This window comes from Lacerta agilis, chromosome 6 (assembly GCF_009819535.1).
Source record: "Lacerta agilis isolate rLacAgi1 chromosome 6, rLacAgi1.pri, whole genome shotgun sequence".
NCBI classification, from domain to species: Eukaryota; Metazoa; Chordata; class Lepidosauria; order Squamata; family Lacertidae; genus Lacerta; species Lacerta agilis.
In genome coordinates this window covers 27,101,546-27,127,590 of record NC_046317.1, presented here as the reverse complement: position 1 = coordinate 27,127,590, position 26,045 = coordinate 27,101,546, and the positions used below count along the sequence as shown (strand labels likewise).

Below are 26,045 nucleotides of genomic sequence, written 5' to 3'. Positions count from 1 at the left end.
GCTACCAAAGGACACAGAATGTTCACAAACAGTCTTCAATTTTGTTTCACCATATCTAGTATCCCTCAACTGATTTCTCAATTTTCTAATAAAATACGAAAACCAATAATTGGTCTAAAAGAATATATATCTTATCCTTCCAATGCTATAGGATAAGAAGAACCTGTATTCCTTGTGTTTTCACAAAGCGTCAATCTTGAAGAGACCTAGAGAAATCTATCCTGTTCTGTTATTTTTTAATATGCAATAGACTACATTACTTTTATACTTTTTATAGGAACGAAGACACAGTAAGGACTTACTTCTGAAACATGTCTAGTACAATTGTCCTGCAAGGCACACCTGTTATTTCAATTTCTCATGTTTCAGTCTTCAGTCCTCCACAGAAGTTTGCTATTTTGTTTTAAAAGTTCTCATGAAAATTCATCAGCACTTTATTGTGAATATATCCTAATGTGTACATTTTTGCAAAGCCATTTTTCCTTCCGTAATGGATTTTTGCATGTTATTTTCATGAATATATGCAATTTTGTGCAGACTTTTATACACATATCTTGGCTGGAGAACTGCACTGTAAAATTGTGAGAAGTGCCAATTTATAAAGCTGTATTTTGTCTTGCATATTGTTTTGAAAAGTGTCTTCAGCTGAGAAGTGAATTAAACTTCGCCCCATCCCTAAATCCCAGGCATACCAATTTGGAAGAAATGCATCCTTTAGATACTTTGACAGTAATACAGAAGTCACTTTTCCATGACTTCATCATAAAATACTGTACTATTTTAACACCAGTGTAGAACAATGTGACAAGTCAGGTGGTAAAGAACTGCTTTTAAAATATTCCAGTGCCACTACTGCACTATAACATCTAATGTCTAACATCCAAATGAACACAAGAGTGGACTATGTGCCTATTCGGAAAGTATAAGACAGACCTGCAATAAACTGTTGCGGAGTACAGTGCTTTTGTTCAGAATGCCTGCCAGCTTTTCCAAGCTACTCCATTCAAATGTCCCCTTCTAGTTTTCTGTCTCTCTCATCAAACACACAGAGACAGAGAGCATTCCATGACCACTGAGCATGCTCAGTTATCATTGTGCTTTTTGCTCCCCTCCCCTAATCCCCTCCTATATATACATATATATATATACACACACACACACACACACCGTATTTTCCGGCGTATAAGACGACTAGGTGTATAAGACGACCCCCAACTTTTCCAGTTAAAATATAGAGTTTGAGATATACTCAACCGCAGATTCTCCACCCGGCGTATAAGACGACCCCCGACTTTTGAGAAGATTTTCCTGGATTAAAAAGTAGTCTTATATGCCAGAATATACAGTGTGTGTGTGTGTGTGTGTGTGTATGTATGTATATATATATACACACACACACACACACACACACACACACACACACACACTTCTACAACTTTTGAGGTTTCTCGGAGTTTGCTCCCTTTTGGGCATGGATACTGCTGCTTTTGCTTTGTAAGGATCCACACTCGGAGAATGAGTTTGCTCTTAACATAGAGGAAAGAGCATTTTCAAATATGACACTTATGTCTTTAACCATCTTCTAGAATAGATGACAGGCAGCTCATGGATAAACAGCACACTTCGGAAATTGGAATGGAATGCACCACCCAACCCCGAGAAGCAAAACCTCTCTCAATTTGAGGGTGAAAGAGGAAAAAAGCAACCCTGAGACACAATAAAGGCATTGCATAATGAACATGGTACAATATTTTATAGTGGAACTGGGAAAAAGTAATAAAAAACACATCAGATTAAATATTTAAAAGCCTGCCTCCTATCATACATTTCCTTCTGAGTGGTTTAGAACAGCAAAAACTCAAATTTCACCAACTATACCATGATTTCACAAAATTCGCAATCATCCAAATATTAATTTAAAGGTGATGGTATAGCAGTGTGCATCAAATTTTTTTTTTTTTTAGATGTAGAAAAGGCTGTATACTGAGGAAAGTTGCAATGAATGTCACCAAGCTGTGAATGCAATTACAAGGCTACTAAACCATACTTACCGGTATGTTGCAGTCCAGTACCCATGGGCCTCTCAACACAGTGCAACTTAATTCTAGTTACAGAATTGTAATGTTAATTTCCAAAATTCGAAGTGTATCTGCCCAAGTTCACAAGCGTATCTACAAGTTTGAGGCGCCAATCACAAATACACTAGCAGTGCAATCTCAATCATATCTCCTCAGAAGTCAGTCCTATTGAATTGAATGGAGTTTTCTCTCGGGTAAATGCGATTGGGAAAGCAGTCTAATAGAACTTGTTTCTGGGTACTGTAGTTTGTTAAGGGTTGCTAGAAATAGTAACTTTGAGGGGTAAACTACAGTGCCCATAATTCTTTGAGGAAAAGAGTGCACTTTAAAGTTATCATATGTACACAACCAAAATAGAATTCCTCATAAGAATAAAACCTTGATCTCTAATATCAGATTAAGGTAAAGGTAAGGGGAACCCTGACCGTTAGGTCCAGTCGCGGATGACTCTGGGGTTGCAGCGCTCATCTCACTTTACTGGCCAAGGGAGCCGGCGTACAGCTTCCAGGTCATGTGGCCAGCATGACAAATCCGCTTCTGGCGAACCAGAGCAGCGCACAGAAATGCCGTTTACCTTCCCGCCGGAGTGGTACCTATTTATCTACTTTCACTTTGACGTGCTTTCGAACTGCTAGGTTGGCAGGAGCAGGGACCGAGCAACGGGAGCTCACCCCATCACGGGGATACGAACCACCGACCTTCTGATTTTGCAAGCCCTAGGCTCTGTGGTAGATTACTAGAGAGCAAAAGGATATAATTACTCAGCAATTTAAAAAATGTACTCTGAATGTGTTCAAAGCCACTTTTTTACCGCAATAAATAATTATCATAATCATAACAGTATTCATGTGTCTGTGTTTCACATAAATGAAACACAGCTCAAAAACAAGCAATAATAAAACAACATGAAAAACTCAATATATAGGAGCAAAAGCATCATTAATCATTATTTTAAAACTGTAGCAACCTTCATAGCCACAGATGTAAATCATGACTTTCATCATTGCAAACCATATCTAAAGAAGAAAGGTTTAATTGCCTAGTTTATTTTTTATTTACATTTATATAAACCCCCCTCGCCCCATAGGATCCTAAAACAGGGAACATATAATAAAATCAATATATCAATGTAAACATCATTTAAAAAATCACATTTAATCAAGCAATTCAAAACAATTCGATTTGCCAACTTCCCACAAATGCTTGTGTGCACATGCGTGTCTAAAGCCATTGTTTGAACACTGTCAGTGAGGGAGACAGCCACATCTCCATGGGGAGGGAGTTCCACAAATCGGGACCGTAACTCTAGCTGATTTTTTGTGGCAAGATGTTATATAGCCTGTACACCAAAAGAAAGATCTTGTTCGTTGCACCCTCAGACGAAAATAGCATCCATAGCAAGGCCTCCTCTGAAGACTAAAGTATGTGGGCAGATTCATATGGGCATAAGTAGTAGCCCTCCAACTTCCAAACTGTCCAGGCCCGGAAAAGGGGTAGCAACAACCACACTTTGAACCGGGCCCAGGAAGAAATCCAAAACTGGCAAAGAATGCACAGTATTGGTATGGCATGACTGCTGCATTTTGCATCAACTAAAAAGCTTCTGGGCACTTTTCAGAACCCTTCCACCACATACTGCACATTGTTGTTGTTTAGTCGTGTCCGACTCTTTGTGACCCCATGGACCAGAGCATATACCATGACCTAAATATTAAAGGTAAACAAGAAACCTGTAACTGCAGCAAGATCCATCTTCAGAAAAAGACCAGTTGGTGCACTTGTTGGAATCTGGAGCAAAGCTGAATCCGGGAGCAGTAAAAACAACAACAACAACAACAACAACAACTCCATCCAGCGTGTCCAACAAAAATATGTCCCAAAGTGTCTTGTCTGGATTACACCTTTCTCACCCTCCCTTTTGCCCCATATCCCATCTCTCACTGGCTTCAACATTAACAGTATAGATAAAAGACTCAAGCACAGGATGAGGCATCCCAAGCCAAGGCGCGTTTATATGATCCATAAACCAAACTCCCACAAGATTATCTACTCGGGAGGAGTCTCAGCGGCGCGCGAAAGGCGGGTTAGACCCGCTCCTGAAATAAATGCGGACTGGGACTACTGCTGCAGCCGCTTGCAAGTGCGGGTGAAGAAGGCAAGAGCTGAGGCAAAAGAAGAAGAGAAGGAAAAAGAAAAAAAGGCTGGTCCCTCCGGGTGAATTATTTACTCGAGGGCAAAAGGAGTTGCGTTGTGGGGGAAGAGTCCGCCAGTAGCGTCTGAGGGGGAAAGCGGAAAGCGAGGCCGGCAGGGGGCCTCCTCCTCCTCCTCCTCCTCCTCCGCAAAGAGCGCAGCCCCGCCAGGCCGCCGGGCAGGCGAAGGCCGAGCTCTTGCGAGCGTGAGGAGGAACGGCTGAGGAGAAGGAGGAGGCGCTTCGGCGGCCGTCATTTCCGCCGTCTGTGTGTGTGTGTGTGTGTGAGTCGGGGAGGGCAGGCGGACAAGCGGAAAGAAAGGAGGCAGGACCCGGAGGAGCCCTCGCCGCCTCCGACTTAGAGGCCGCCCGGAGCCGCCGCCGCCCCCCCCCCTCCGCTAGAGCGAGGGGGAGAGAAGCTGAGGGCCGAGCGCCGAGGGGGAAAGACAGAAGCGGCGAACCAACACTCTCTTCCTTCGCTTCTTGCCGCGCAGCCCGGCTCCACAGAAGCTGCTCGGGATTCCCGCCCTTCTCCCTCCCTTCCTTCCTTCCTTCCCCCGCTGGACGGACGGAGCAGCCCGCCGGCCTCCCGGCCATGGGGAACGCCGCCACCGCCAAGAAGGGCAACGAGATCGAGAGCGGTGAGTTGGAAGCGGACGACAAAGACTGGGGCCGGGGGGGGGGGAGGCAGGGCGGCTCTCTCTGCCGCTCTGCTGCTGCTGCTGCTGCTCCTCCTCTCGCCAAGGTGCACCGGGACGGGCCGTGGCAGCAGCAAGGCCCTGCGGCCTAGTCTGGCGGGCTGCGGCACTGGCGGCAACCGGTGCGGCAGGCAGGCCGGCCCGCTCGCTGTGCCACTTTTGCGCGGGGGTTCTGGGGGAACTGCTGCAGCCACGTCCCGCTCCGGGGGTTTAGGAGTAAGCGGGTTAACCTGTCCCCTCGCAAGGCTCAGGGGCAGCTGCAGAGCCACCCCCACCCCCGAGGGGTGCAGAGGAGCTCCGTGGACACCCCCCCCCACCTGGAGGCCGCCGCTGCTGCGTGTCCCTGGCATCCCCACCTGGGTGCATCCCTCTGCTTAGGCCGGCCTAGTCCCAACCCGGAGGGAGGAGGAGGCCAATGAATGGGAGCGGGTGGGGTCTATTCCTCCCGCCCCAATCGCTCTTGGTGAAACTCTTGGCCCTCGTCGTCGGAAGAAAAGCTTTTCTCTGGCAACCTTGGGGTGAGGGGTGGGGGTCGGGGCAAAGCTCGAATACAAACTGAATTGTTGGGCGCTTGTGTGTGTTCTCCGCTTTTCTCTCCGCCTCTTTCTTCCTTACCCCCCCCCCCAAAAAAAAACAGAAAAAAAGGCTGATGTAGAAAACTCCCTAACCTTTCCCTCTTACAGTTTTTGTTCTCTGCTGTTGTGGAAACAGTTTATTCCTAGCTCCTCCTGCTTATGAGAAGCAGTCTTCTGTTGCAGCATGTTAATGTGTTGTGAAACCTCTCTCTACAGAAAGTGAAAGAGACCTAATGCTACTAAACTATTATTATTATTATTATTTTATTTTGTCGTACAGGATCTTGGTAAACTGCATTTTGTTTGGGATTGAGAACATAGCGTAAAAGAACATAAGCAAAGCATTTAAGCAATTGCTGGCACTTCTCATTGGAGATTAAGGCCTTGCTAACACACTTACTTGGGAGTAAGTCCCATTGAATTCAATGAGGTTTTTGAGTACATGTGTTTAAGTTTATGCGGTTGATTGCTAATACTGTATTAACTCTTGAGGTTTTGAGTGTTTATTTCTATTTGCTTGTCTGCAGTGGAAATGATTTGGAGTATTTTTGATCCTGAACAATTTTTGAGATGGGCAACTTTTATTTGTTAGCATCTGTCTCCTTTTGTAGTTAGTATTGTTGCTTCACCATAAACATTGCTTTGGTTTCATAAAATATGGTTCCTCAGAATAAAGCCCCAAATGTTACTTAGTCCAGAGATGGGGAACCTGTGACCCTCCAGATGTTGAACTAAAACTCCCACCAGCCAGTCAACATGGCCAATGGCCAGGGATAATGGGAGTTGTAGTCTAACACCTGCAGGGCCACAGTTGCCCACCCAGATCTAGTCAAATAAAGTAAAATCCTTTCCGTTGAATAATTAAAAGCTTAAACCAATTTAAAAATAAGTAAATTAGAGAGAGTGATGCATGCTTAAAAAGTAGAATCCTGTGTATGCCTACTCAGAAGTAAGCACCATTAAATTTAATTGAACTCACTTCTGGTTAAGTGTGTACAGTGCTGAAGCTTTCATCCTAACTTTGAGCCTTGAGGCCTTCATTGTGTTTGATTTCAGTGGGATTCACCGGTAAGTTGCCTCCACCAGTTAGTAACATCACCAGAAGATGCTTGTTCAGCTGTAACACTGTGCAAAAGTGGGGTGGGAGAAAAGTAGCTTGTTGGGTACTACTAGTCTGAGAATGCCACACTGTAATGCCTGTGTTCAGAATGGGCTGTCATGTTGATGCAGTGTAAACTGATAGTAAGCATAGGAAAAGTTTTCTTGTCGATTGGTGGTTTCTGATATGCTGAATCAATGCATGCCTGACATTTGAAAAAGCCCCTGGTTTCAAACCTGTTTCCTGGGAGGAGAGACTCCCTTTGGGGCTTTAGTCTAACCTTCCTTCCCTGCCATGCTGCCTCTTCATGTGGCATCAGTGATGGTCCTGGTGAACTGTGGTGCCACAGGCCCTTAGTTTTACTTTGACAGCAGGGGTAGCCAAAGTGGTGTAATTTTGTTGGACTATGACTTCCCTGGCAATTGATTGTGCTGGTTGAGGCTTGATGGGAATTGTAGTCTAAAAACCTTTGGCGGGTATCATCTTGGCTATCCCTGCATTTGTGAATCAAGCAGCATACTTTTGCTCAACCCTCTGGGCACAGTTCTGCTTCTGCTGAGGGTATTCTGTGTGCTGGGGGTGGGTGACATTCACTTTACCTTCAAGTGAATGACCTGCAGCATTGTATGTTTGGGACAGCTCTAGGCTGTTGCATGTATACTCCAGAGGGAGTTGGGCATCCTTTTAAATACGCTTGGTCCCTATGAGGATTCTCTCCTCACTCTTATCTATGCATGTGGTGTGCATGACTGTGATTTCCGGGACATTTTCTAACACATGCCGAATCTAGCGTGGATTTCACTTGCTATGCATCACAACACACCCCTTTCATATTAACAGTGTCAGATTGTAGTAAAAATGCACATGTCAGATTTGTTAACTTGTCAGATCTGTACCAACTGTCAGGAATGCAAAATGAGGCAGTGGTAGCAATATTGTGCCGTCCCAAAGATCCTTTCTAGAATTGTGAATTTGTAGAGGGTTGAGAACAAAAGGAAGTACCACTGCAGCGAGAGGGGTTGAGGGATTCTCAGAATATGAAGACTTGTGAATGCTTTGCAAGCGTTGAAACACAGGTTTCTCTGCTATCTGATGCAGTAACTGTTGCAGTTTGCATTGTTATACTCATCCTTGTCAAAATAGCTGTCTGAGGAAACAAATCTTACAAATTTATGTTAGAAAAGCTACAAGTTTTGAATAAGTTCTGTAAACTGACAGTGGAACCGGGGGAGGACAGTGATTACTTTTAATCCATGTCCTTTATATATTAACATTTACTGAAAGCTCTGATTGTAAAGATCAAGGCCATGTTACAATATCCGAAAGACAATGAACAGTGACTTGATTTGTAGTCTAGTTTATATTCGCACATAAAGTGTTTGAGAGCTCTTACTGCAACTGTGGTCAAACGGAAACAATATAATTGTAGCACTTAGTAGTAAAACTTCATATAATGGTATCTTACTGTGTGTTGCTGAACTTTTATCACCCGTGGTGCATTTAGTATGGCTTTGGAATATTTTTAGTAGTGGTTATTATTGATTTACTGTATATACTTGAGTATAAGCCTAGTTTTTCGGCACATTTTTTGTGCCGAAAAAGCTGCCCTCGGCTTATACTCGAGTGAGGTGGGCGGTGGGGGCAGCGAGAAAGAAGCCCTTTCTCTCCGCTCATGCCGCCACCCACTCTCCCCAGTCAACCATTCCTTAAGAAGCGTACAAGAACGGCGGTTCTTTACTCTCCCCAGGCAGCTTGTTCCATTCCTGAACTGCTCACATAAATGCAAACTTGGCAAAGGAGGAAGAGGAAGGAGCAGCCCAAAGGGCTGCTTTTGGGCTGGTCGTTCCTCCTCCTCCTCCACAGCGGCAAAGGTGAACCGGCTTATACTCGAGTCAATAAGCTTTCCCAGGTTTTGTAGGAAAATTAGGTGCCTCGGTTTATATTCGGGTCGGCTTATACTCGGGTATATACGGTATTTCTTCAAACTTTATAGCATTAGTAGAAAAATGCAATCCTTTTTACTTTAGTTCTGGATATGATTGCATGTTCTATGTTGTGTAAGGTAACGTCTATTGCATGTTGTACAGTACTTGAACATAGAGAAATAATTTCCATGTATTTCTTTGCTAAACAGTCTTAAAGTAATATTGCCATTATGCATCTGAACAAAGTTCCAATTACCGTAAGTTCAATTGATATTGGTGGGAACTGCTTCAGGGTTGCCTTTGAGGTCTAGGATGTTGGGTCAGAGCAAAAACTACATTTTTGTTGTTGTTCAGTCGTTCAGTCGTGTCCGACTCTTCGTGACCCCATGGACCAGAGCACGCCAGGCACGCCTATCCTTCACTGCCTCCCGCAGTTTGGCCAAACTCATGTTAGTAGCTTCGAGAACACTGTCCAACCATCTCATCCTCTGTCGTCCCCTTCTCCTTGTGCCCTCCATCTTTCCCAACATCAGGGTCTTTTCTAGGGAGTCTTCTCTTCTCATGAGGTGGCCAAAGTACTGGAGCCTCAACTTCAGGATCTGTCCTTCTAGTGAGCACTCAGGGCTGATTTCTTTGAGAATGGATAGGTTTGATCTTCTTGCAGTCCATGGGACTCTCAAGAGTCTCCTCCAGCACCATAATTCAAAAGCATCAATTCTTCGGCGATCAGCCTTCTTTATGGTCCAGCTCTCACTTCCATACATTACTACTGGGAAAACCATAGCTTTAACTATACGGACCTTTGTCGGCAAGGTGATGTCTTTGCTTTTTAAGATGTTGTCTAGGTTTGTCATTGCTTTTCTCCCAAGAAGCAGGCGTCTTCTAATTTCGTGACTGCTGTCACCATCTGCAGTGATCGTGGAACCCAAGAAAGTGAAATCTCTCACTGCCTCCATTTCTTCCCCTTCTATTTGCCAGGAGGTGATGGGACCAGTGGCCATGATCTTAGTTTTTTTGATGTTGAGCTTCAGACCATATTTAGCGCTCTCCTCTTTCACCCTCATTAAAAGGTTCTTTAATTCCTCCTCACTTTCTGCCATCAGGGTAGTATCATCAGCATATCTGAGGTTGTTGATATTTTTTCCGGCAATCTTAATTCCGGTTTGGGATTCATCCAGCCCAGCCTTTCGCATGATGAATTCTGCATATAAGTTAAATAAGCAGGGAGACAATATACAGCCTTGTCGTACTCCTTTCCCAATTTTGAACCAATCAGTTGTTCCATATCCAGTTCTAACTGTAGCTTCTTGTCCCACATAGAGATTTCTCAGGAGACAAATGAGGTGATTTACAAGCACTATTTAAAGGAAAATTTTCTTCGACTCAGTGAATACTTTAAAAAGAGGGATCCTAACTGGAATTAGAAATGTCATTGCCTTTTAAATACTGTCCAGATAAGTAGCAATATTAGTCTGTGGCATCAAACAGTACAGTTATACATTATTAGAAACTCAGATATATAAGCTAGACACCAAATGGCTCCTTAAACTAGGAGTACAGTTTCTAAAACATAATGCCTAGTTGTCATTTTTGGGCCAGACAGCTCGAAAGTCATATTTTTCAATACAACTTTTTGGTTCTTGAAATTCATTCTGATGTGTTGCTAATGTGTGAAAATAGTCAAGACCCAAGGCATGCACCTCCAGATGGTGGAGATGTCAGGCACCCGGACATCTTCTCTTGGTCGTAAGTGGCCAATAGTCAGGTGCAAAATGCGCCTGGCACCTGGTGAATTTCAAATGCTGGTAACATGGTAGTTTTGAAAGTAACACATTTATTATAGCACAAGCTTTTCTGAATTACAGTCCACTCCATGCAATTGATGAAGTAGACTGTGGTCCATAGAAGCTTATGCCAAAATAATTTTGTTAAGTCTTTACGATACCAGAAGACTGTTTAAAAATACTGGATGCTTCTGAAAAGAAAATGAGATAGAATCATAGAGTAATTGAATTGTAGAGTTGGAAGGGACCCTGAGGGTAATCTAGTCCAACCCTTTGCAGTGTTTAACTTATAGATGAATTGGAATATATAGTTATCATTTTGAGATAATGAACTAGATCTTATTCCAGAATACACCTTTCCTGTTCTGGAATTGCTTTCTTGATGCACACAGTGCTTACATTTTAAAAATAATATATCATGGAGTTTGGGTCGCAAACCTTTTCACACGAAATAAAAATTATATAGGTACAAGTGAGGACAGCAGGAAAACATGATGGGTGAAGGGAGTGAATCAAATACCAGACAAATTTTTCACGCCCAGTACCTTTCTTTTTCCCACCCCACACTGGCCTTCTGAAAACTAGGAGCAGAGTTGGAAGTATATTGAAAGTGCTGCAAAACAAACCAGTATTGCTAGAGTGAATTGTATCCTACTATTCCAGGAAGCCTACCCTGCATATCCGGAAGTTATTTTTCCTTGTGCCATCAAAGGAAGTAGCCAGACACCTGGATAGCTCATGTTGCTGATAATGCCAAGGTTGCAGGTTTGATCCCTGTATGGAGCAGCTACATATTCCTGCATTGCAGAAGGTTGGGGTAGATGATCCTCAGGGTCCCTTCCAATTCTGTGATTCTATGATCTATGGACCTTGAGGGGAGGGAAGAAGGGACCTAATAAAGGTGTTGGCACTAGAGAAGGACTAGGAGAGTGTGGGTAGCCGATGATGCTTTCTCTCTAGCTTATGTTCTTATTTGCTCTATCATTCTTCTAGTGCTGCTGGGATAGCTCTAGAGCTGTTGTGTATTCATGATCACATGCATGCTAACTTTGGCCTCTTTGAGGAAGGATAAAGTGGGGAAGTTTATTCTCAACACACTATGTTTTTGCACAGCTATAAAATTTGTGCAAATATGGCATAACTAGTGGTGATCTCTTCATGGTTTCATTTGGAATTGGCTCAGTAGTTATCTATTTTCAAGTAACCTTTTCTCTTTTTGGTGGGGCAGAAAGTTCACTTGTTTTTGACCATTTTCATCTGTTTAGGTTAGTGAATGTCTTCTGATTGCTCCATGCACAAAGGAAGAAATAATTGACTTGCCTTTGTAACCTCCCCACCCCAGTATACAGGATCTCTGGCAGGAATGGTTGCACATGTTTTGAACTACACAAACAGACCCAGGGACCATATCTCTTAATTGGAATACTGCATAGATTTGGAAAAGTTTGTACTTATTCTAGTTGTTAGCCTTCTAACGATTTGGGAAATGCTTAAAGCAAATTTGTTGTTGTTGTTGTTCTTTAAGAATGAGCCTGGAAAGAAGCTTTATAGATATCGTTACAGGTAGGTAGCCATGTTGGTCTGCCATAGTCAAAACAAAATAAAAAAAATTCCTTCCAGTAGCACCTTAGAGACCAACTAAGTTTGTTCTTGGTATGAGCTTTCGTGTGCATGCACACTTCTTCAGATACACTGAAACACCCATTCCCACCACCCTTCTGAGTAATACCCCTCCCCACCCTCTCACTATATATAAGGGTCTGGTGACTTCTGTTTCAGTGTATCTGAAGACGTGCGCATGCACACGAAAGCTCATACCAAGAACAAACTTAGTTGGTCTCTAAGGTGCTACTGGAAGGAATTTTTTATTTTATAGATATCCTCACAGATAGCCTTAAGCATAGTTATCTTCAAAACCACTAGGTGATATCCAGCTAAGTCATACTCACTGAAATAAATTGGCTTAATTCAGTGGATCTGCTCTGAGTATGACTAGCATTGGATATCAGCTTCTGCCTTGTTCTAACCTATCTCTTTATCCTTATTTGCTGATACATCTATTTCTTCCTCCAACACTGCCACTACCAGTAGCCCAAAATCCCTTAAACATCTCTGCATTTTTTCCATTGCTTCCTCCTGTGCTTGGAATTTCTTTCCAGAACAAATATTTTCAAGTAATTCTCCAGAGCTCACCAATTCAGGGAAGTCCTCGCTTAACCCATTCGTCTCCATCCCTCAACTGTGCTTGCTCACATTTCATCCCTTGTTACTCTTGTTTCTTCCTCTGAACTCTCCCTGCTCTCAAAATATAGATTATAATTTATTTGGGGACAAGGATCTGTGAGTGCATGATCTGGCAGAGAGGAAATAATCTTGGTCTAATAAATGATGTTTTATTAGAGAACAAATCTAGTCCCCACATTTTGGCTTTGTCCCTGCAATGACCCAGCTTTGGCACGTCTTCTGTGGTTTATTTCTGTTACACCTGAACCACTAAAACTGGTTTGATCTGCTTGCAAGCCAGGGTTTACTAGATCTTGGTTTCATGTTATGGTCAGTAGGCAGAGATTAAACCAAGTTTTCCAAGCTGAATGTTATGGGAAACTGGCTTAGCAAACCCTGGAAGTGTTGTATTATGGTGTGAGAGGGGAGGGGAGAATGTGCAGACACAACTTCATCTAACAAACTATGGCTTATTAGACCAAGATCATTATATCTGAACCAGGCCTCTGTGTTTCCTTTTTTCTTCAAAGTAGGCTTGTAAATGATTCTTACACCCAATATTATTTGGAATCTCCAAGGGACCAAATTTTGAAGTTGTACAAAAAATTACATTACTTTTTAAAAACAACAACGACGTAACTTAAAAAAGCTATAGTAAAAGAAAATTCTGGCTTGTATTTTCAGGCTGCTATAACCTAAGATGCTGTGGCATGTAGTCAAGTAAATTATACTCACAGTTGACCCATTGAAATTAATGGACCTAAATTAGTCAGGACTGTTAATTTCAAAGGGTCTTCTCTGAGTATGACTAACATTGTATACAACTCTGCAAATATAATAGTGTTTTTAAAATGTTAATAAGCATGTAAATAGCCACTTGTCTGTCATAAGAATCTCCTTCGGATGACCAGTCAAAAAAACTGCTTTAAAATGGAAAATTGCTTTTGCTCCTGCTGTTGATGATTCTACAAATAAGTAACATGGTATGTGTGAGTAAAGGAGCTAGTGCTTCTTACTGTACAGCCCCAAACAACTTAGTACCAAGTTAATTAGCATCACCTTCCCTTATGTAAATGTACCTATCCTTTAAGATTAGATGTTTAACCCCTCCTGCATTTGGTGTTGCCGGCTAAGGCTAGGTGCATGGTAACAGATGAGAGAGACTGCTTTATCTGTGGTAGTGTGGAACTCTCTCCCCCTTTGCTCTTTATATTATCTTGGCACTAAGAAACCTTTTATTTTTAAACATGCTCTTGATTCTGTTGCTACTTAATGCATTGATTGGTGCTGATGCTTTTTGTATTTTTGTTTTGCTTCTCTGTTTAGTTTACCGGTAATATGTGTTTTTATTGGTTGTGTCATTGTTGCTTTTCTGCTTCATGTGCAAGTCACTGAGCAATTCCTTTGTGGGGAAAAGTGGGGCTTTAATTAAAAAAATAACAATAATAACTTCTGTGGGTTAGTAACTTTGGCGGACTTATTTCCAAGGCTGCCCTTGGAACACAAATAACAAAAAAGCATGTGTAGTGTAAGCAAGAACAAATATTCTAAAACATGAAAACCTTTGCACTGTATCTAGTACACAACAGCAGATTTTTGAAATGGGAAATTCATCTAAAACTTCAGTTCATCAGGGCATTAGATTAAACATGTATCCTATTCATTTCAGTAATAAAAAGATACAGTTCACCATGCAGACAATTGCTGGGTTATAAAATAATGTCTTAAAAGTTAAGTGTATAACTATGAGAAGAAGTAACTATAGTACCCAATACTGAAGTTAGACAAATCCAGGTTCCATGCCCATGCAACCTGCTAGATCAGGGAATTTCTGTGTTGGAATTGTGGTCACTGGTAATTTTTCTGTACATCTGTAAACTCTGAACAGCTATGAACCTTCTAAAAACACAGGGACCAAGTGCCTAAGGATGGCATCCACAGGTGCCAGGTGAGCTTTGGAATGTATTCACTGAATATATTCCAAGCTGTTTTGGAGTTCTTTTGTAATGGTGTCTTAGATTGAGATATTGCTTGTGCTTCTGTTGTTCCACTTCTGTGGAATATGCTAATCCCTAAATGTTACCATGTGCAGGCCTTGGACTGTCCATAAGATTCAAATTCCTAAGCTGCAGTAGCAAATGTCTTGGTGTGCAGGCTACTGGAAGTTTTTCAGGCTTAGTTTTAGTGTTTCGTTGAAGCATTACTCTTAGCTGCAGTTCAACACCAGATGCATGGAATGAAAGCTACCCTACCACTGAACCATAGTGGACTGCTACTCTGGGACCTCTCAATTCTGACAAAGATCTGCTTGCTTTCCATTCTGTGTATGTGTGTGTATCCTGTAATTATTGGTGATTGTGTGTGAATATCATAGGAATAAGTGTGTCCTAAAAGCAATTGTGTGAAATATGTGATTGCATAAGAATGTTAAAGACTGACCTACCCAAATCTCTTGATGGTCATCCTGCTCAAATGTTACCCTTTGCCTTTCCACAAATGCTGTTGGTTAGGACTGCTTGAATTTTATTTCCACAGTTATCACATTCCTTTCAGACTCGAGGTGGCTTTCAGCATAGTTAAAACATTAAAACATAGCATAATGAAAGCATTTTATCATTTTCCAGTCACAAAATTTATGTTGAGCTTTTCTTGAAATGGACAGGTCTTCTAAGCATATGTGTTTAAGATTAGGGTGTAAGATTTTGTAAAAAAAACCTTTCTGTTTCGCCACAGGCCATAGATTTGATTGCAGCCTCAGTCTAACATAAAGCCAGTGGGTGCAGAAAGTAACTTGTGGCGCTGGAAGGAGCTACGCACAAACATTTGCCTTGGGATATATGTACAGTATGGTCAGTTACAAAATTCATACTAAGAAATCAGAAATCGTATATGAACTTGCACACTAATATAATCAGTCTGTCTGAGCACAAGACATTATGTGTTGAGAACTATACTGTAGTCTACATACCTGATAGCAAATGTACAAAATTGCAGCTGTTATGAGTCCTGAAGTAACCTCATTGCATACTAAAGAATGAAAGCAGCAGCTAGGATATCTGATGGTACTACTGTAATTGATTAGTTTACTTCAAAGATGTATAATTTGCACATGTGTGCGCTGGTGCAACCAAGTACCTTTCACTTTGGAAGTAATATTATATCATCATGGTCAAACTCTGGCATGTTGAACAAATTCTGTATATCATAGATGGTTTGTAGATTTAAAAAGACAATTTAAAATAGAACAAATCTCTTGAGGTTATATGCCCTGCTGCATTATTGCTGAATTTGAGTTCATGTGATTTTAGTACTTGGCCTCCCTGTGGTCTCTGTCTAAGGCAGATAGGAATCATGTAGCCCTTGAGTTACAAAACTCAAAAGATCTGGATTTTTAAAGTACTAAGCAGTTCTGTTTCACTTTAGTGTCCAATAGAGTGACAAGTTACAAAACCAGGGATGTGGTTTTTCCAGGAAATTCTGAATTGGAAAAATCTCTTATGCAAATCATGGCAATTTGCAGCAGAAGATTTTCAATTTGTAGCAGAAAAGTGTCTGATTCCCTTGAGAGCAATCTAATTTAGCATGTTTATTTTATTTGTATTTAGCAAACAAAGTCAATAATTTGGAAACTGCCAAGCTTCCCTTATTATTATTATTATTATTACTACTACTACTACTACTACTACTAGGCATACTTTCCTTGTTACTAATGAATTTATGAAATATAAAAAAAATCAATGAAGAAATAAAGCGGTGGAAAATCTTCTAGAGTCTTTTCTGCCCACACCGCTGACGGTTCAGAAGTCCCTCAGTAAATCTAGAGAGTCTGCCTTGATAATAATTTATAATTTATAATTTGATAACTATTTGGGTTGTTCTTGTGCCTTCCTTCTACTGTTTATGTCCTTGTGCTTTGCCTACTCCTTACTATTTCAATATATGGTGAACTTAACTATAGGAACAATCGTCTTAAAGTTAAAAATGACTGTGTGAGTTGCTCTTGTAAGAAGCATGTGCTAATGATTTATCAAGGAATGGCTAGCCCTTGGCTCTCCAAGCACATTTTTCTGGCCACCCAAAACTCCCAACAGCCGCTAGGTGTACGTGTATATTTTGGGGTGGGTGCAGAGGTTTAGCCACTCTGCACACTGCAGCACCTGATGGAAGTGAAAATTATACCCCCACCCTGGTCATCAGGTTAATCATTGTGGTAGAGGGGTGATATTCCTCTATCCTCAGCTACTTACATGCACAACATGGGTCTGTGTGCATGTAAGAGCATGGTACGGCCACACCCACTCAGTTCTGCATGAACATGGCTACCATTTAACGTGGCGCAGTGCTCCGCCATATTGTACCCAGGAACTTATACCCTTTCTTCTAAGATGCTGTTTTGTACATCAGTATCAACTTTTCAGATGAGACAAAAAAAAGTTCAGATACCTGAGTTGGTCATTTTGAACACTGACAACCTGAAAGAAAAAATAAGCAGCTTGCTTTCTGTTTATGCAAAAATAGTTTCCTAGTTGTCTGATCTGGCAAAGTAGCTTTGTAAAAGCCTACACAGTATGCCAGTTCACTTATTTGTCTTTACTGCTTACTGATTTTCAATATAGATAGAACTGCCTATATGTGATTGCCATTTTCTAATGATAGTGTCTATTTTGAAATTATATAGACTCTGGAAACAGTGGGAAGTGCTCTTTAAATTATTGGCTTCTCTTGTTGCGTAGCTTTTTTAAAAATTTCAAGTTAAGAGTAGTTTGAAAAGGGTCATTAATTATCCATTGGTCTGGAGTACAAATCTACTTGGGCGAGTTTCTGTGTTGAAGAGCTTCTAGGCTAATAAAATACCTTTTGTCTAGCTGCATCTTTTTTTCCTCAGATCACCTTCTGATTGACAACATGCTTTGCATTTTATTGTGCTTTGATACAAAAGAACTTAAAACTGTTACTAGGGTGCTAGATGTCTAGTGAGTAACCACAATGTGATACTCAATTGTTTCCATAGGGTGTTTTTTTTTGCCCATAACTCTCCAATATGCAGAAATACAGGTTTTCTTAAGTGTGCTGCAGGTAATATCTCAAAACCACTATGCTGCTCATGACCCTGAGGTCATCTCAGATAAACAAAGCAAAAGTTGAACTCTGAGGTTCTTGAAGGAAAGGGCTAGTACAGGGGCCAGCAAACTTTTTCAGCAGGGGGCCGGTCCACTGTCCCTCAGACCTTGTGGGGGGCCGGACTATATTTTGAATAAAATATGAACTAATTCTTATACCCCACAAATAACCCAGAGATGCATTTTAAATAAAAGCACACATTCTACTCATGTAAGAACACTGATTCCCGGACTGTCCGCAGGCTGGATTTAGAAGGCGATTGGGCTGCATCCAGCCCCCGGGCCTTAGTTTGGGGACCCCTGGTCTAGTACCTATGAAGTTTTCTAAAAAGCAAAAAAAAAAAAAAAAAAAAAAAAACCTAAGTCACTCAGTTTGAGAGACCAGAACACTCCCAATTATAATCTTTCACGAGAATGGGTTAAGAATTAAATAACTTCAGGATCTGTCAGTACTGTGGAAGATCCAGACTGATTTTACATACGCACTGTCTGCTTTCGTTTCCTTTGATTCTAATTGTTAGACGAACACCTATTGTAGTTTTACCACGAAAGGCAAATAGTGTTCTAGCTTTAAATACAGAGTAGAAGTAGCGGCTATTTCCAATTTCTCTTTCATCTAGTAAGGTGCAGAGAATAGCATCAGAGACTTGCAGAGCACATTTTAATTTATGACGAAAGCCTTAGGTGACTGATTTTACTGGATTAAACATTGGAACCATAAACGTTACTTATTCCAAGGTAGTGACTTGCCTTGCACTATAGCTGTAGCTGTGGATGGTGTCAGTTTTAGGTCTTGTCCATTTCACTGTGGCTGGACACTGTATACATTGTAAGTCAAAGATTGTTTGGCTGGGGGGTCTGTGAAAACTATAAAGGCCAGTGAAGCTGTAATATTCCTATCATTGTAACCATGGCTAACAAAGCCAGATCAGACTCCAGGATTGTGCATTCTTTCCTATAAAACTCTTTTATGTAAATTATATCACCTTCTTACTCTTGCTCTTAACCATGGTTAGTACTAACCAGAGTTTGTACAAAACTTGGATTTCATAACAAGATCTGAAACTAGTTAGCAATCATTGCAAACTCTTGTTAGTGTTAACCAGGATTAATTCCAGTGCACATGAAATTAAAACTCGGGACAAATTAACATATGGGAAGGAAGGAGCTATTCAAATTAGCTGTCTACAGGAGGGAGAGGGAAAGCTTCCACTTTTGATTTTAAGCTAGCCATATTTCTAGAGTTGGGAGACCATGACTTGAGAACAAGCCAGGTTTAGAACCATGATTGTGTCCACCTGATCAAATCAGTTTTTTCAGGTGCCATCAGCACCTTCACACAGCCACTTCACTCCTCTCTGGGTAAGTGATGAAACAAGCTAAGAAACAACAGCTAGCCATAGTTTTCTGTTAAACCAGAACTAGGAACTTGGGGGTAATGGCATTGAAATAAGGCATGGTCTGTGAATCAGCTTTAAATCTTGGCTTTGTACGGTGGCTTTTTAAAGAAAAGTGATTAGCCATAGTTCCAGTACAGACCTAATGGAAAGCTGCATCCACAAAAGTTAAAAGGGTGTGTGTGGGTGTGTGTGAAAGTCCATGATTCAGCACATCATTTTCATAGCTATAAACCATAGTTTTCCAAAGTGTGAAACAGTGACAACCTAGTATCTCTGTGACCCTCTGTTGTATACACACAAAGTAAATTTAGGGTGCTTCTGCACTTGCTAAAATTTGTGTAACATTAAACATTCCCCACGTGCTTTTTGAGAAGTTATGGCAGTTTAAAAATTTGTTTTAAAATAAACTTTAGTTCAGATTTATGCAGTTGTATCCAGCAGTGTTCCATTCACACAACAGAGTGCAGAGCAAGGCCAAAATCTGATGCTCTTCCCCAGACCCCAGCCCTCATGCCACCTTCCCAACGCTGGGTAAGCGAGGCATGGGCTTTGGGAAAGAGGCACGAAGTTCTGGCTGGGTCCTGGATTCCTTGCTTTGATACAGTAGTGGAAATAAATGGGAAGAAGCTGAATGTTGGCTGGAGGAGTGAAGACCTGTCCTTTCTGCCCTGACTCCAGCTGCTTCAGAAGAAGGAGCAGGATGTTTGCTTCCCCCCCCCCCACCTTTCTGCAGAGGGCTTTGAGCAGCCGAGGGAGGAGGTAGAACAGGAGGTGGCAGCGACTGAACAGGAGTCTGACAAGGAGGGGTGCAGTCTTGTTGCCTAGAATCAGTCGCCGCCTTTGTGGATGGGAGGAGACCCACCCATCCAATAGATTGTGCATTTGCAATCTCAACATTCATGCAAGGCAAGTGAATCTCATGACTGAGTACACCGCATCTTGTCCTTAAAAGCTCGGTGGGTGAAACTTCATTGTTTCCTTCGAGTTGTGAATGTGTTACCCTGGTCCCAAGCCCTGTGTCTGTTAGAGCCTATATCGTTACTTGCCAGAATAAAGATCTGGTTCTTACTTAAAAGTAAGAGCTTCTGTTTGCAAGTTCGGGGACAGGAGCTAGCACATATAACCCAGGAAGCTGCAGCAGGAATCCCCCCAAATCTGGGATGGCCTTTCCTCCCCTTTGCACGAAAGGAAGTGCAACACTTTCTGGATTCATGCCTAGACACAATGTCTTGGGGCAGCATTTGTCTCCTCTGGCATAAATGTGTTTACGTTATATCACTAGTGGCTGCATTTTTAACTTTCGGACAGTAGATGCCACTAGATAGCTTTTGAATTAAAATAGAAATGTGGCGAGCGCTGCCATAGCAACAACTTCCTCTTGGCGATGTTATTTATAGAAATGCTGCTGCCTCATCTTTACATTGCTCTCATGCTAAAGAGAGACTTTCTGAGATGCTTTAAAAAGCTCTGCTGGCAAGATGTAGGATATCTGTTTGTTCTAGGCTGATTATATCTATACTGTATCTCCCATATATTACCTGTTCTGTTTCAACGGCTATACAGTGGTACCTCTGGTTAAGTACTTAATTTGTTCTGGAGGTCCGTTCTTAACCTGAAACTGTTCTTAACCTGAAGTACCACTTTAGCTAATGGGGCCTCCCACTGCCGCTGCGCCGCCAGAGCACGATTTCTGTTCTTATCCTGAAGCAAAGTTCTTAACCTGAAGCATTATTTCTGGGTTAGTGGAGTTTGTAACCTGAAGCGTATGTAACCCGAGGTACCATTGTATTCATTATACAGCAGATACCTACTTTAAGCACCCTAGGGACTTGGACATGTTTGGTGAGACCCCCCCCCTTTCTGCCTTTAAGCCTCCCTATGCTATATCACAAACTGATTTGAGAGACCCCTCAGTTGTAAAAGTGTTTGGCATGAGTGGGGGTGGGGGCTGGCGCTGGTTTTTCCAGAACATGAATTCAAATCCCTCTGGGCACATGTAACTAGTTGAGTAGTACTTTGGATTCTAGGTATAGTGAGGTTTGTTCATTTAGCTTGATGGATGACTCTGCCAGTGCTCACTACAGATTAGTGTATTAGCTAATTGGATATGTATACATACTAGGCTATAGAATTAAAGGAGAATTTCATGTTACAGGGCAGTCCAATATATTTTTCTCCATAAGTAAGTACCATTGAATTCAGTGGGATTTACTCTCAGGTAAGTGTGCGTAGCTGCAGAGTATATTTTACCCCTATACAGGCCAAACTAAAAAATGGCGCTTTCCTGAGAGTTGTTTGGTCTTGCAGTATAAAATTAACGGTCATAACCCTTTCAATCCATGTCTGAATCCCTTCCCTGAAAGTCCACCTTCCCTGAACACTGGTGATCCTTTTCAGAAAAGATTATCATACATGGATTAGACTCTTGCTTAAGTTTTTGAAAATAACTAATGGGAGTTTTATGTTGGGACATGCTTAACTATGTTGGTACTGATTAAAGGGGTGCATATATGTCACAACACAATCATCCTTTTTCTACCATGCACTTTCTCTGTTTATAAAGAATGCACTTGAACGCCACCTGTAATATGTTGAAACTTTTCTAGCAGCATGTCTAGGTTCTAAAATCAAGATTTATGTTTTAAAAATTCATTTTGTGAACTTAAAATCTCTCTTTCTTCTTAAAATTATACCGAAATTAATATTAATATTACCTTTACAACATCTTTTATCAGTTACTATGAGAGCAACCTAACAGCAACTCAAACAGATTTCAGTGTAAATACATGCTTTTCTCTTCTTTCGTTTTATGCAAGCTTGTAGTGTCACAAGCAGCAATCCTGTGAAGGGATACATATGCTCCTGCCCAAGGCAATATTGTAAATGACTCTTTAACAATACTATAGAAGTTCAGAAATTTGTGGTAGGGTTGTTGTTGTATTGTCCTTTAGGTAAGGCTTTCATGATTAATGAGATAATAAAAATGAACAGCAAGTAATATTTTTTTCAGGATGGGGTGGCTTTTGCTGTTAGCTACATTGCCTTCTCCCATCTGTTCTGGTCTTTCTGAGATAGGCAATGGAGAAGAATAAAGGCAATGGGCAATAATTAGGCCAGTACCTTGTAATGGAGTAGGGTGAGTGCGAGCGAACAGGCAAAAACTTCTTGTGCGCAGGTGGGAGGGAGAGGGGAGGCCTGCGCCCAGTTGTGCGTGACGGAGGAAGGTGCACTCTGCAGAAGTGCGGGGAGAGAGGCAAGGGGAAGTGGAACATTTCAGGGACTGGCTAAGTCACCAGACTTCGAATGATTTGTCAGCTCCACAGGTTTTCACAAGAGAGGAACCATATTCTTAAATCTGTCTGCATCCCCAGAAAACAAAAAGTTAAGAATGGTCATAGCAAGGTGTCAGGGAAGGGAAACATATAGTGTATGTCCTAAGGTCTGCTTGCCGAAGAGGCAATCTCTATGCATTTTTGCCTCCCCCTCTTATCTCACCATTGATAAAGAAGAGGGGAGATAATCAGGCACAGGTGATTGATTATACAGTGGGCCCCCGAGTTACGTTACCTTTGGGTAACGTAATCTTCAGGTTGCGAACGCGGCAAACCCGGAAGTGAGTTTGCTGCTTGCGTGTGCGCAGAAGCATTTCACATGCTTCGTGTGTGTGCAGAAGCACTCTGCGGTGGAGTGCGCAGAAGAGGTCCTCCAGATACGAAATTTTCGGGATATGGCCAGGCCTCCAAAATGGATCCCATTCATAACCGGAGGTACCACTGTAATAGCACCAATAGGCCCCCACTATCCCTGGTTTTCACACCATGTGAGTCTTCTTGCCAGATCTACTAGGTAAGAACCCTGGATGTTCTTCAACCATATGCCCAGAAACTGAGTGGAATATCTTGACCCTCCATGGTTATTCCAGTAAAGACCTTTTCCTCTTCTTGAGGGAAAGACAACAGCCAGGCCCTTGCAGGGTTGAATCTGGGCGGGTGCACAGCTTCAGTCTAAAGTAATTTTCCAGGGGCATCTCCAATGTCAATTGTTTTCCTTCAAATGAGTAAAAGTTGCTATATAGTTTTTTGTAGGGTTGTTGGTTTTCCTCTTCCCAACGTTTTTCTCATGCTTTTTTTTAAATTATTGTTTTGATCCACACATACAAAACAATTTTGTGTGTGTGTGTGTGGAGTTTTTACATCTGTGGCTTAGGAGACATACTTATTTGCCTTGGTGTATAAAACCAAAAGTAATCAAATGTCTTGCGGGTGGGGGGGGGCTCTTGATATTACAATTTTGCTTGTAATTGCAAAGCCCCTGGATGAACGTAGCCACTGAGTAGGACCTTAGGTGACCCCTGTAACTCGGCACAGCATAGCTCAGCGGCAAGTGCAGCTATTTAATTAGTTCTTTAGAAGTTGGGAAGAGGCTTCCTGCCAAGGTTTTTGGATCCTGACCACATATTTACTGTGTGGACATGCCCTGCAGCATGTAAACACATTTTCTTTTTTAGCATGGATATGACTTGCACATTATAGGAATTGAACAACTATGTGCAGTATACAGATATACCGTCAAGTTTTCTAAACAGGAAATGTTTTGAAATTGTCTCTTAATCTGCAGTCGTAAACTATAATATCTAACACTGCTAATAAACTAAAAGCAAGTTATGCTTTCTGGATCCTGGCTTCTGTTATCCCTTTTCAATATATGCTTGTTCTCATCTCCCTGAGGTGGTTTTCCCCTCCCCCTCCCCCCCAAGTGGAGAGTTAACATGCAAACATGCAAACAGTACAGGGTTTTTCCCCCCTCTAGTCACCACCCTGAGCTGATATCAAGAGCCTTTTGCTGAGAATAGCTCTTGAAGCTTGGTTTTATATTAACAGGAAGCAGAACAGCAGTTGTGGCTTTAGCATACTGCATACAGGAAGTCTGACACATACTTAGTCCTCGGCTTCTGTGCTAAGTTCTGAAGTTGAGAATTGTTTCTTGCCTCTAACGTACACCTAAAATGTACATAGATGGCAGCCCAGAAGGAGTTACAGGGCAGCCCGAGCGTGGGGACTGCAAATGCTTTGCAGAGACTGGAAGGGTTTGCCAACAGACTTTTTCACAGGCACTCCAAAGGTTCTGCAAGTGAACTGAAAGTGGCTCTGGAAAATGAGTCTTCTCGCTTCTCTGAACCCACTGCACTGTGGGACAGATCAAGTAAGTGTGTGTGTGTTGGAGAGGGGTATTACTTGGTACGTAATGGCAAACTGTAGAATGTTGCATACTAAATATAGAAAAATGCTGGCAGCCAAACTGGTGAATTAAATGATCTGCAAGTGGATTCAAATCTGTAGTTTTGTTTCTTAAAGCATATGTGACCAGGTCACAGAGTATTATTATCAGTCAGCTTACTTTTGTCAGTTCATTGCCTTGCATATTTTCCTGCCTGCGTTAAATGTCTACTTCTTCACTACGGTATTTGAAGTTGTGTTTTTAAAGCGCTACGGCTGACTATTAATTGTTGGCTGTCCTTAAGCTTGAATGATTGAAGAGAAGGGCATGCAAGGGTGCCGCAAAGGTGATTTACACCCGAAACAGGCTGCAGTATGGAGACTCTCTTGCAGTTTGGGCCCCATGGACACAGGACTGGCGCAGTGTGGTGAAGAGAATGACAGACACATCAGCATGTGCAGTGCCTCTAGCTGTATCAGAGCTGGGAAATCTTCTGTTGTTATGAGAAGATCTTGTGTACACATAGTTGCACATTAAACTCTATAGACTGAACTCTTAACTATTACCATATATAGCATTAAGTGGGGGATCCCTGATACTTTAAAATGGATGGGGCTACCACCCTCTTGTCAAGCAAAGTTGGAAATATAAGTATAAGCTTCCTGGAAGAATGTCAAATACTGCATGTATATCAAATCATGGTGTTTGTAAATCATTCTTCATGGGTGGAACGGAGCAGCATTTTCACTTCAGTAGTAACCATGTGGTTGGTGTAGCTTAGGTTGCCTAGTGGGTGGGGAGTTTGCCAGTGAGTACCATAGCTGACCATGCTAGTTATTTAACGAGATACAGTACTGACAAATATGCAGTTAGCCTATTGGGAGTTCAAATATGAGACTATAAATACTTTCATATTTACTAAGCTGCTATATGTATTCTAATACATTTTCATACATTTCATTAATTTTGAGTAATCAATAGGGCTCCCACTTCTCTGGGCAAAGGCATTGAAAATTCAGGATATTTTCTTTATTTTCCTCTTGGAGTGGAGACTATTGAATCTAGTGTTCAAAGTAGCATTCATACTTATTTTAAAGAGAATAATAGATAAATATGTATATTGAAATTCACAGTTTTATATCATGGTCTTGATTATTTACTAATTTACATTAATCTCATGTTGTGGAAACTCTGATCCCTAAGTTTATTGGAAACAGCAAATATTAGCTAAATGTTCTACCATAATTTTAATCAGGGTTGAAACTCTTAATGTAATAGTGTATTGTCTCCCTGATAGAGGGCCTATGCAGAGAATGGGACAAGGAAAGCAACCTTGCTCCTGCTTCTCAAGTCTTGATGCCATTCACCATGGTATCCACCCGGACCAGATCCATGAAATGGGAGCTGGAGTCACTGTGTTACAGTGGTTTCAGGCCCACCTACATGGCCGTGTCCAGAGAGAAGCATTGGGAGGTCTTCTTGGTTCATTACATTGCTGCAGGCCACTATTTCATCCCCAATGCTATTTAGTGTCTGCATGAAGCCACTGGGAGCAGTCATTAGGAGTTTTGGGGTCAGGTGCCATCAGTATGCTGATGACACTCAGCTGTATTTCTGCATAATATATGTATGAGAAGAAGCCATGCAGGCCCTCGAACAGTGCTTGGATGCAGTAGTGGGATGGATGAGAGAAAATAACCTGAGCTTGAATCCTGGGAAGATGGAGGATTTGTGGGTG

The 26,045-nt window shown here is 41.7% G+C and overlaps 1 protein-coding gene across 4 annotated transcripts in view; it reads left to right on the top strand.

The window, feature by feature from the left end:
* Window positions 1-4,734: 4,734 nt before the first annotated feature.
* The window catches only part of PRKACB (protein kinase cAMP-activated catalytic subunit beta), a 53,012-nt gene continuing 31,701 nt past the window's right edge, over window positions 4,735-26,045 (top strand). For 2 of the 4 annotated variants that reach the window (XM_033151705.1, XM_033151704.1), the window contains exon 1: window positions 24,091-24,292. In XM_033151705.1, the coding sequence (XP_033007596.1) occupies window positions 24,106-24,292 (187 nt within the window). In that variant the 5' untranslated portion in view covers window positions 24,091-24,105. Of the gene's footprint in view, window positions 4,908-24,090; window positions 24,293-26,045 lie in introns of those variants that run through there. The other 2 variants (XM_033151706.1, XM_033151707.1) reach the window with 2 other exon arrangements.